This window comes from Oncorhynchus mykiss, chromosome 16, assembly GCF_013265735.2.
Source record: "Oncorhynchus mykiss isolate Arlee chromosome 16, USDA_OmykA_1.1, whole genome shotgun sequence".
Lineage (NCBI taxonomy): Eukaryota > Metazoa > Chordata > Actinopteri > Salmoniformes > Salmonidae > Oncorhynchus > Oncorhynchus mykiss.
The window spans coordinates 18809548-18821636 of NC_048580.1; the positions used below are offsets into that span (position 1 = coordinate 18809548).

A 12089-nucleotide genomic window follows, 5' to 3' on the forward strand; every position below is an offset into this window, starting at 1 on the left:
GCTAAGGGCTTTACCATACATGCTAAATTAGACCAATTCATCCACTTATGTTAACACCATATCGCTATCAACAAAGATGTGGACTATCCTGCTAGCATAGTCATTGCTCTGCCGGTCACGTCCTTTCCACCCGCACACTTCTGGTGAGTTTTTAGCTTCATAGCCCTCGAAACAGTGATGCCCTAAGAACAAGACTAAGGATAACGCAGCTGAACATTGAGTCACCACTGCCCCCTGGTGGATAACAGTTGTACTTGCAACTTGAACAAAATTATACAAAAACTACACCAAAGTAATGGTTTCCATTCTAGATTAGGCCGTAATTTCATAATTCTTATTGGTAGAGGTAAAGATGACATTTACCACCATTGCCCTCATGTTTTGTTTTATTTAAATCCAGCAATCATACATTTCGGATGTTGAATTCCCTCTCCGTGGTACCCACTAACAAGTGGATAATCTATTCTGATTAAACATCATGATTTGCTGTACAATTAATGATGACTACTGTAGGCTTCTTCACAGCTGTACCCGATTATCATCATGGGACAAAAATGTGATGCTCCGCTCTTTAAACAAATATTACATTGTAGTGAAGTTGCAGCAGCAAACCAAAAAGTGTACCCACTCCCCAAACACCTTATTGCCTTTCAGTTCTTTCTTTGACAAGAAGAGGACCTCTTCATGGACATCTCATTGGACAATTTAGAGCTCCACGAAAATATTAAGTTAGATGAATGATTAACCACAATGAAAACCTGAACATGAATGATGCTCTTGTCATAACATTACTTATTCTCTGTCCTGTCTATTTGTTTGCTAAATGATTCCCTTACTGAAAATTGCATGTATTGTACAACCCCCAGCAACCCCACCAAAGGGATACTGTCATTCGGTCTGTCCAGCTCAGTGTCTGTTGTGCCCAGTGGGTCGAGGTTCATCATGGCTTCTTCTTCTCTGCTAACTCCTCCATCTGCCTCTTCCTCATCTCCAGCACCTCCATTAGCTTGGCATCATTCTTAGCACGCTCCTGGGCCCTCATCTCTGCTAGGTCCTCAAAGAATCGGTGTCTGTAGAAGGTATACAATGTAATTACACACACACACAAATAAAGTAGCACGCTATATATGCGCCTAATAATTTATTGGATAAAACAACCTTTCATCATCACAGAAGGCAGTATGATGCCGAAACGCTGGTGGTTGACCCAATAAATTACTGGGAGCTTATATAGTGTGCGACTTTTTTTATAGCCTATAGTTTACTCGCCGTTAGTCAGCACCTCTACTAACTTCTTGTGTGTGCATTCATGCTTTTCACGAACACATTCATAGACGCCAACTGCCTTTAACGCCTATTGATTTCTTCCAGTGGGGACTTCTGTTAAGAGTCCCGACCCTCGGTCTGAATGTGAACATGCATTGCTTATGGTGAAGTTTTGGAAACATAAGGAAAGTATCTTTCATATTACCAAGAAATCATTTCAATTACTACCCACCTTTTATGGCGTTTTGGTACTCCATTCATAGACACTAAGGGCCCAATTTCCGATCTAGGAAATTACACCTTTCTTGCGCACGCCTTTCCTATGTACTTCTCAGTAGTTAGTATTCAGACTTACCTTGTGAAGTTGCGTAATGCTGAATAAATGTAATTCAGCAGCTGAAAACCCTCCCACTTGCTGGCCAATCGATTTTCTTGTGGAGTTTTCATTCAATAGGGTTTTCAGTACATTTATTTTAAGCCATCGCTTTAAATATGGTGTACCGTTTAATTAGAATTTTGATGACAGACTAGAAGACATCAAGAGAACCGGTTCAGAAAATAGGGATCAATGAAAGAAATCCCTCTATGCATCTTCAGCTCCATTTTAACACCAACAGGTAGATTAAAAAACTCTGATTTTGTAGATTATTTAGGCAAATGTTAGGGTTAGGAAAGGTATATATGAATCATTAAAAAAATACAGTTTGAGAGCCTTTAGGCACAATCAATATTGATGAATAAACAAATACAGTGGTTTGATTTATCCTGAAAGTTGTCATTTTCAAGTTCAATCCATAAAATATTGGAAGGTGGGAAAAAAAAAGGTGTACAATGGGGGTTGAACAATAGTCCTATAAATCTACCCCAATTCTCACTAATTATGGAACTGTATGACAATGGTCGTTGTGAACAGTGCACTAAGTTCCAGGTTTAACCTGCTATGTGTGGTCTGAGTTCCATAACAATTCAAATAGGCTACAGGTCCCAAATTATTGCACAACGTTAGCCTAATCTGATCGATCCACTAATGCTAGCGACCCTCAGGAACAATTTACACAGACGTGACAGAGGCAAGAAAGGTAAACAGAATGGAATGATGCAAAAATGTAAGCTACAAATTGAAAACTAACACTAAAGTGCACATAATAACGGCACAGCTATTTATTGCCTGTGTTACTGTGGAAAGGGGGCTGCAATCCATGTCATGTTGATATTATTTTCAGTTTGCTTCCATGTGGCTTGTTTCACATTCGTCTCCAGGATCATATGGAAAAAATCATCTAAAACCATTGCTATGTGTATTTACAATCGCCTTTTCCAAACTGATTACTGATTTACTTAGCTCTTATCAATAGAGCCAATTTTATTGATAAAAAAATTACAGTGCATGGAGAATGCTGTTGTTTTTTCTTTCGGAAAAAAAGAAAGTCGATGCTTTTTCCACTTGGAATCGGCAGGTTCGCTCAACGTTATTCATGTTTCCCCACACGTAAAGGTGATGGAATTAAGTAAAGGTCAGAATATGACTTTTTTTTTCATTTAACTAGGCAAGTCAGTTAAGAACAAATTATTATTTACAATGACGGCCTACACCATCCAAACCCGGACGACACTGGGTCTGTAGTGACGCCTCAAGCACTGACATACAGTGCCTTAGACCGCTGCGCCACTCCGGAGCCCTAAATCAAATCAAATCAAATGTATTTATATAGCCCTTCGTACATCAGCTGATATCTCAAAGTGCTGTACAGAAACCCAGCCTAAAACCCCAAACAGCAAGCAATGCAGGTGTAGAAGCACGGTGGCTAGGAAAAACTTCCTAGAAAGGCCAAAACCTAGGAAGAAACCTAGAGAGGAACCAGGCTATGTGGGGTGGCCAGTCTGGCCAGTCCGGCTGTGCCGGGTGGAGATTATAACAGAACATGGCCAAGATGTTCAAATGTTCATAAATGACCAGCATGGTCGAATAATAATAAGGCAGAACAGTTTAAACTAGAGCAGCAGCACGGTCAGGTGGACTGGGGACAGCAAGGAGTCATCATGTCAGGTAGTCCTGGGGCATGGTCCTAGGGCTCAGGTCAGTAAATCCGTAGATACCACCACACCTTCATTTCTTAGATCTCCACCCCGAACAAATAGCGGGTAAACAGCATGCTATTCTCATGCTTAAGTTAAAGGTCTGAATACGCAGAGAGAAGTGCATAAAAGGGAAAAACTTTCCATTTATGCATGCTTAACTCGGCTCAGAATCGAGGCCTAACTGCTTTAGCGCCTATTGGCAATAGTATTTTCTTTGTGGGGTGGGGTTGTTAACAGCCCTGATGCTCAGTCGGAAAGTTTACATGCATCGCTTACTGTACTGTTTTGGAAACATAAGAACTATCTTTCATATCAGCAATAAATTATTTTGAAAAGAATTTAAAGGTTAAATTGATGTACACCTTGACAGGGCCATATCTCCATGTTACGGTGCTTGTTTAAGGAAGACGAGGGGTGTGTGCTAATTAGCTATCTAGCATGTAGCGGAAGTGTAGTTTTGTTGAATGTAGGCATCCCTAACTGTATGGATCTGTAAAAAAACTGCTACAGTGAGTATTTTTTATTTGAATGATTCTTTCTCGCTGATAAGGCCATATGTTTCAAAAGCCATATTGCAAGCGGTGATCATTGTGTTTGTAAACGTTAAAACACAGTGTCAGAATTGTAGTTCACACGAGGTAGTCGTTGGCGACGCGAATGGCTGAGAACTGTAGGGATAAGGCAGAATGTCGCCTAGAAATTGAAAGCTGAGGTAGGGTTCCCAAACGGTCGTATTTCCATGTTACAGAGCTTGTTTATAAAAACACAGATCGAAGACATAGGTGCTAATTGGCCATCAACACCTGTGTGTAAACGGAAGGACACCAATACTTCTGTCCACAGGAGGTTGGTGGCACCTTAATTGGGGAGAAGGGGCTTGGGGTAATGACTGGAATGGAATGGTATCAAACACATGGTTTCCAGGTGTTTACCATTCCATTTGCTCCGTTCCTGCCATTATTATGAGCCGTTCTCCCCTCAGCAGCCTCCACTGCCTGTTTTTGTTTTTTCACCTTTATTTAACCAGGTAGGCCAGTTGAGAACAAGTTCTTATTTACAACTGCAACCTGGCCAAGATAAAGCAAAGCAGTGCGACACAAGCAACAACACAGAGTTACACATGGAATAAACAAACGTACAGTCAATAACACAATAGAAAAAAATCTATATACAGTGTGTGCAAATGAGGTAAGATTAGGGATGTAAAGCAATAAATAGGCCACAGCGGCGAAGTAATTACAATTTAGCAATTAACACTGGAGTGATAGGTGTGCAGAAGATGAATGTGCAAGTCGAGATACTGGGGTGCAAAGGAGCAAAAAATAAATAATATGAGGATGAGGTAGTTGGATGGGCTATTTACAGATGGGCTATGTACAGGTGCAATGATCTGTGAGCTGCTTGAAGTTAGTTAGGGAGATATGCGTCTCCAGCTTCAGTGATTTTTGTTGTATACCTTTTCTATGCATATACTGTCCATAATGGGTTTTCACAACCTCATACCTTTATATTCCCGGACTCTGGACATTGCTAGTTGAAATAATTTTCTCTCTCTTAATTCCTTTTACCTTTTTTGGAATTGCGTGTATTGTTAGGTATTACTGCACTGTTGGAGCTAGGAACATAAGCATTTCGCTACACCCACAATAACACTGCAAAATATGTGTATGTGACCAATAAAATGTAATTGATTTGACAAACGTGTTGTCACTGAACAATATTGTCGGCTGAAACTGTGTTTAAATCGGTTAAAAACCTCTACAGGATTGGTGTCCCCCCAGCGGGATGGTTGAGCTAACGTGCACTAATGTGATTAGCATGAGGTTGTAAATAACACAAACATTTCCCAGGACACGAACATTTCCCATCTGATATGGGCAGAAAACAGAAAGCAGAAAACTTAAATTCTTGTTAATATGTCCAATTTACAGTAGCTATTACAGTGAAAGAATACCATGCTATTATTTGAGGAGAGTGCGCAATTATGAACTTATGAATTATGAAATGTTTTAAACTAATTAGGCACATTTGGGCAGACTTGATACAACATTTTGAACAGAAATGCAATGGTTCATTGGACCAGTCTAAAACGTTGCACATACACTGCTGCTACATAGTGGCCAAAATCTAAATTGCGCCTTAACTGGAATAATACTTTGGACTTTCTCTTGCATTTCAGATGATGGAAAAAAAAGCATGTTTTTTTGTTTGTATTATCTTTAACCAGATCTAATGTGTTATTCTCCTACATTAATTTCACATTTCCACAAACTTCAAAGTGTTTTCTTTCAAATGGTATCAAGAATATGTATATCCTTGCTTCAGGTCCTGAGCTACAGGAGGTTAGATTTGGGGATGTCGTTTTAGGCGAAAATTGAAAAAGAGTCCAATCTTTAGTAACTATATTTTGCATTCATGAATTTTTTTCGTGTGATTTCAAAGTAGAGGGCTTTATGTTTCTGTAATCATACCACAATTGAGAATCAATTCACGTTAATTAGGATTCACATTGAGGCAACTTGGCTCCTCTAAACAGAACATGTAATGTCCTTGGACTATAAGGCTCCTTTAGTCCATTATTGGGCTAGCGTTTCACTAGATTATTATTACACACTCACTATTGGCAGTCAAACTGATATTGGCAGTACACCATTAAGCACTAGATAGGGGTCCAAAGACATGTTCAACCACCTCTAACAAAAATGGGCAGTCAGTCATAAGTAAATTAAATTGTGTCATTGAATTACGTTTTTAGGATGAATTCAGGATTGACATTAATGTAGTATTTCCCTGCAAATAGGACAACACAGACAGGCTACTAAGTGAAGAGCAATTATAGACCGTCTATAGTTAATGGGTCATTGATTGCCCTTTACCAGACAGAATACAGCTGCATAGCTAGCTAGAAACATTAATGAAAGGGGATCACCTGTTGAAGAAAGCAGTGGCAAGTCCCACGATTAATGTTCCAAATAAAATTGGTTTTGTAAGGCGCTTTATGGCAGACAGTTGATGTTGCTTCATGGTAGACAACAACCACCACTAGACTAATTTTGCAAAATTAGTAATTGTTGTCCGTCAAAATATTCTTATTTCACTAGTATCTTGCAACAACTGTACCGTGACCTCCCCAAGAACGCAAAAGATGCACGTACAACGACTTCCGCCGGATCACCCCTCCCTTCATTACGAAACACGTTGGTTAAATCAAATGTATTTTGTGAGAATTTAAATAAACTATTTAAATGATAAACTATACAAGTGTACACAGTTGTCACGCATTCACAAATAAAGTAAAACTGCAGGAATATCCTCCTCCTAGAAAGCCATTTAGTAGGAACCAACTACATTAAGGACCGTGTCCCGTTGGGGAAACAATTCGAGGACGGACCAATGCTTCCCAAACATCCGGCAACAACACTGGTATTACAATGTGAAGATTATTACTTTATTTATCTTGAGTGAACGTTCGTCATTGTAAATATATCAATCGATGTTTTATTCATAGTAACTGTGACGAAGTGAACACATGTCGGGAAAAGGACATTCTGCGACGGGATCTGATCGGTTTGAATACCTGCAGACGCTTGTCACTGAGTTTCAGGACACTGACAGTGATGGTACGTTGCTAGCTAATGCAGTACAGTAGGCTATATCATGGTTAATATAATATGTAGACATTGGTGTAGCTAATGTTTTAGAATGCAGAAGCCATGGTAATGATTTGGTGGATGATAGACCTCCTGTTTGATTATATTCTAGCTAAATCTTACTACAACATATATAACTAATTGAGCCTTTATTTGACCATGTGGTTGGCATTAGCTAACATTACTATCGAATTGTCCATTTCTTCTAGAGGCGAAAGAGCAAGTGCTGGCCAACTTGGCCAACTTCGCCTATGATCCGAGGAACCTGGAGGACCTGAGAACCCTTCAGGTTACTGATCTCTTCTTGGACATGCTCACAGAGGAAAATGAGAACTTTGTGGAGTTTGGGATAGGTGAGTATGGCACAATGGACACTAGTTGTGAAATACATAAGATCATGTATAAATGATACATACAGAATATCAACGTAACTTAAATTCAGATGTTCAAAAGGAGAATCTCTCCATCATGGAGTGCTTCTGTGCATTCCCAGGGGGTCTATGTAACCTGAGTATGGATCGGGAATGCCGTGACCAGATCCTGCAGAGCGAAGCAATCCCCTTGGTTACGGGATGCCTGTCCAGCCACCGGGAGGAGACGGTGCTATCTGCCATCACCACACTCATGAATCTCACCACCGCTGCATCACGCACCCAAACCACCGACACCGCAGTGCTACAGTGCATGCTGCGTTTTTCCATCTCCCAGAGCCCACGCCTGCATAACCTGGCCTCTGTGTTCCTCCAGGACTGCTGCACTGAGGAGCAGGTGGCCAGGGCAGAGGCACAGATGCAGGGACACCATCCTACAGCACTGGGGATCCCCTTGCCTAAGGACTAGGCTAGTCTGGAGACATGATCGCTAGATCTGATGTCTGATCTCTGAGAAATGAACAGAGAATCACATACACCGAGTGTACAAAACATTAAGAACACCTGCTCTTTCCATGGCATAGACTGACCAGGTGAAAGCTATGATCCCTTATTGATGTCACTTGTTAAGTCCACTTCAGTCAGTGTAGATGAAGGGAAGGAGACGGGTTAAAGAATGATTTTTAATCCTTGAGACAATTGAGACATGGATTGTGTGCCATTGAGGGTGAATGGGCAAGGCAAAATATTTAAGTGGCTTTGAATGAGTTATGGTAATAGATGCCAGGTGCACTGGTTTGTGTCAAGAACGGCAACGCTGATCGATTTTCACACTCAACCGTTTCCTGTGTGTATCAAGAATGGTCCACCACCCAAAGGATATCCAGCCAACTTGACACAACTGTGGGAAGAATTTGAGTCAACATGGGCCAGCATCCCTGTGGAAAGCTTGACACCTTGTAGCGTTCATGCCCTGACGAATTGAGGCTGTTCTGAGGGAAAAACACCTTCCTAACTCAATATTAGGAAGGTGTTCTTAGTGTTTTGTACACTGTGTAGGAGTGCACAATGACTCGCGATGGAGGACTTTGTAACAAACATACTTTCCAATTTAAAATTGCTTTACACTTCAGTACCACATGAGGGAGACAACACCACTGCTATGCTTTGCCGTTAAAAGCTGTGATGTTAACTCCCTCGGTTGCTCTTAGCTATTGACAGTATGGACTTAAGACTCAGTTGACTCTGTCAACTCACTTCATCCCAGTTAGTTATTGCAGATTTAGAGATGACATAAGCTCTTATGTCCCCATTGACTGAAGTTACTCAGCACATTAAAAGGGATTGGCAAGAGAAAGTCACTGCAAAGATTCACTGATCTCCAAATCCCTCTGGAACGTGGGGGTTCTCTCTATCACAGATGCTGCAGCGTCACAAGGATGGAATCTGGTTTGGTCTGGTGGGCCACATTCCAGCTGTGGTGGAGAAAAACGTGGTGTTGGGCCGGTCATTCACATTCCAGAGGATCAGTTGCATGGCTAATCTTGAGTTGGAATACATTGGGATTTGGAGATCAGTGATTCTGTGCAGTGTCTTGCTCAGGCGTATTCCAACAAAGCTGGTCAATATTGAGCCGAATCTCCTGCAGTCATGTCTGCGACCCATTACTATGCTATCCAGTGACATCTTGACATATGGTCCCAATAAAGTCTCGGCATTCAGCAAACTCAGTATTTTTCATCAAATTCAATGCATTCCTTAGATACACCCATGGTCCCATTAAAGACCAGTGGCAAGAAAAAATGTGAAATCTGGAATTACCTGGATTTCTGCATAAATTAGTCATAAAATTTGATCATCTTAGTCACAACAATAGACAGTTTAATCACACTAACACAAGTTATTTTATTTTTCTTGTCTATATTGAATACATAATTTAACATTCAGTGTAGGTTGGAAAAAGTATGTGTAGGCTAATGACTTCTCCAAAAGCTACAGGAGCCAGGAGTCAGCTAACCTGGAGTCTAATCAAGGAGACGAGATTGGAGATGTTGGTTAGAGCTGCCTTGCTCTATAAAAACACTCACAACTTGTTTGCCATTCACAAGAAGCATTACCTGATGTGAACCATGGATTGAACAAAAGAGATCTCAGGAGACCGAAGATTAAGAATTGTTGACTTGCATAAAGCTGGAAAGGGTTACAAAAGTATCTCTAAAAGCCTTGATGTTCATCGGTCCACGGTAAGACAAATGGTCTGTAAATGAAGAAAGCACTGTTGCTACTCTCCCCTTGGAGTGGCCGTCCTGCACAGATGACTGCAAGAGGACAGCGCAGAATGCTCAATGAGGTTAAGAAGAATCCTAGAATGTCAGCTAAAGACTTACAGAACTCTCGAACATGCTAACATCTCTGACAAGTCTACAATACATAAAACACTAAACAAGAATGGTGTTCATGGGAGGACACCACGGAAGAAGCCACTGCTGTCCAAAAAAACCATTGCTGCACGTCTGAAGTTCGCAAAAGAGCACCTGGCTGTTCCAAAGCGCTTCTGGCAAAATATTCTGTGGACAGATTAAACTAAAGTTGAGTTGTTTGGCAGGGACACACAACACTGTGTGGAGAAAAAAAGGCACAGCACACCAACATCAAAACCTCATCCCAACTGTAAAGTATGGTGGAGGGAGCATCATGGTTTGGGGCTGCTTTGCTGCCTCAGGGCCTGAACAGCTTGCTATCATCGACGGGAAAATTAATTCAAGTTTATCAAGACATTTTGCAGGAGAATGTATCTGTCTGCCAATTTTTTAACATTTTTATTTCACCTTTATTTAACCAGGTAAGCTAGTTGAGAACAAGTTCTCATTTGCAACTGCGACCTGGCCAAGATAAAGCATAGCAGTTCGACACAACAGAGTTAAACATGGAATGAACAAAACAGTCATTAATACAGTAGAAAATGAAGTCTATATACAGTGAGTGCAAATAAGGTCAAATAAGGGAGTTAAGGCAACAAATAGGCCATGGTGGCGAAGTAATTACAATATGGCAATTAAACACTGGAATGGTAGATGTGCAAAAGATGGATGTGCAAGTAGAGATACTGTGGTGCAAAAGGAGCTAAATAAATAAATACAGTATGGGAATGAGGTAGATAGATGGGCTATGAACAGTTGCAGTGATCTGTGAGCTGCTCTGACAGCTGGTTCTTAAAGCTAGTGAGGGAGATGGGAATCTCCAGCTTCAGTGATTTTTGCAGTTCGTTCCAGTCAGTGGCCACAGAGAACTGGAAGGAAAGGCGACCAAAGGAGGAATTGGCTTTGGGGGTGACCAGTGAGATATACCTGCTGGAGCGTGTGTTACGAGTGGGTGCTGCTATGGTGACCAGTGAGCTGAGATAGGGCGGGGCTTTACCTAGCAGAGACTTGTAGATAACCTGTAGCCAGTGGGTTTGACGACGAGTATGAAGCGAGGGCCAGCCAACGAGAGCGTACAGGTCGCAGTGGTGGGTAGTATATGGGGCTTTGGTGACAAAACGGATGGCACTGTGATAGACTACATCCATTTTGCTGAGTAGAGTGTTGAAGGCTATTTTATAGATGACATCGGTAGGATGGACAGTTTTACGAGGGTATGTTTGGCAGCATGAGTGAAGGAAGCTTTGTTGTGAAATAGGAAGCCGATTCTAGATTTAATTTTTGATTGGAGATGCTTAATGTGAGTCTGGAAGGAGAGTTTACAGTCTAGCCAGACACCTAGGTATTTGTAGTTATCCACGTATTCTAAGTCCGAGCCGTCCAGAGTAGTGATGCTGGATGGGCGGGCAATGATCATTTGAATAGCATGCATTTAGTTTTATTTGTGTTTAAGAGCAGTTGGAGGCCACGGAAGGAGAGTTGTGTGGCATTGAAGCTCGTCTGGAGGTTAGTTAACACAGTGTCCAAAGAAGGGCCAGAAGTATACAGAATGTTGTCATCTGTCTAGAGGTGGATTAGAGAATCACCAGTAGCAAGATCGACATCATTGATGTATACAGAGAAGAGAGTCAGCCCGAGAATTGAACCCTATGGCACCCCCATAAAGACTGCCAGAGGTCCGGGCAACAGGCCCTCCGATTTGACACACTGAGCTCTATCAGAGAAGTAGTTGGTGAACCAGGCGAGGCAATCATTTGAGAAACCAAGGCTGTTGAGTCTGCCAATAAGAATGTGGTGATTGACAGAGTCGAAAGCCTTGGCCAGGTCGATGAATACAGCTGCACAGTAATGTCTCTTATCGATGGCGGTTATGATATCGTTAAGGACCTTGAGCGTGGCTGAGGTGCACCTATGACCAGCTCGGAAACCAGATTGCATAGCGGAGAAGGTATGGTGTGATTCAAAATGGTCTGTAATTTGTTAACTTGGCTTTCGAAGACCTTAAGAGCTGCAGGGTAGAATAGATATAGGTCTGTAGCAGTTTGGGTCTAGAGTGTCTTCCCCCTTTGAAGAGGGGGATGACCGCGGCAGCTTTCCAATCTTTAGGAATCTCAGACGATACAAAAGAGGTTGAACAGGCTAGTAATATGGGTTGCAACAATTTCGGCAGATAATTTAAGAAAGAGAGGGTCCAGATTGTCTAGCCCGGCTGATTTGTAGGGGTCCAGATTTTGCATATCTTTCAGAACATCAGCTATCTGGATTTGGGTGAAGGAGAAATGGTGGGGGCTTGGGCGGGTTGC

At 41.6% G+C, this 12089-nt stretch overlaps 1 protein-coding gene and 1 long non-coding RNA gene across 2 annotated transcripts; one reads left to right on the forward strand and one right to left on the reverse strand.

Annotated features, from left to right (window-relative positions):
• Window positions 1–368: 368 nt before the first annotated feature.
• On the reverse strand, window positions 369–6635 carry LOC110491520. The gene is made up of 2 exons (XR_002468844.2): window positions 6275–6635; window positions 369–1070 (listed from the first exon to the last, which is right to left on the reverse strand). It is a non-coding gene; the product is annotated as an uncharacterized LOC110491520 (long non-coding RNA).
• armc7 (armadillo repeat containing 7) lies at window positions 6497–9092 on the forward strand. Its single transcript, XM_021565035.2, has 4 exons — window positions 6497–6768; window positions 6854–6965; window positions 7205–7348; window positions 7489–9092. Exons 2-4 carry the CDS (start codon window positions 6875–6877, stop codon window positions 7833–7835), a joined length of 582 nt encoding a protein of 193 aa, XP_021420710.1. The 5' UTR covers window positions 6497–6768; window positions 6854–6874; the 3' UTR covers window positions 7836–9092.
• Window positions 9093–12089: the final 2997 nt, after the last annotated feature.

Excerpts from the sequence above, each read along its gene's own strand:
- armc7 (XM_021565035.2), top strand. The coding sequence starts at position 6,875 with ATGTCGGGAAAAGGACATTCTGCGACGGGATCTGATCGGTTTGAATAC. Across the intron at positions 6,966-7,204 it reads TCAGGACACTGACAGTGATG|AGGCGAAAGAGCAAGTGCTG; the intron begins GTACGTTGCTAG and ends CATTTCTTCTAG. Across the intron at positions 7,349-7,488 it reads CTTTGTGGAGTTTGGGATAG|GGGGTCTATGTAACCTGAGT; the intron begins GTGAGTATGGCA and ends GTGCATTCCCAG.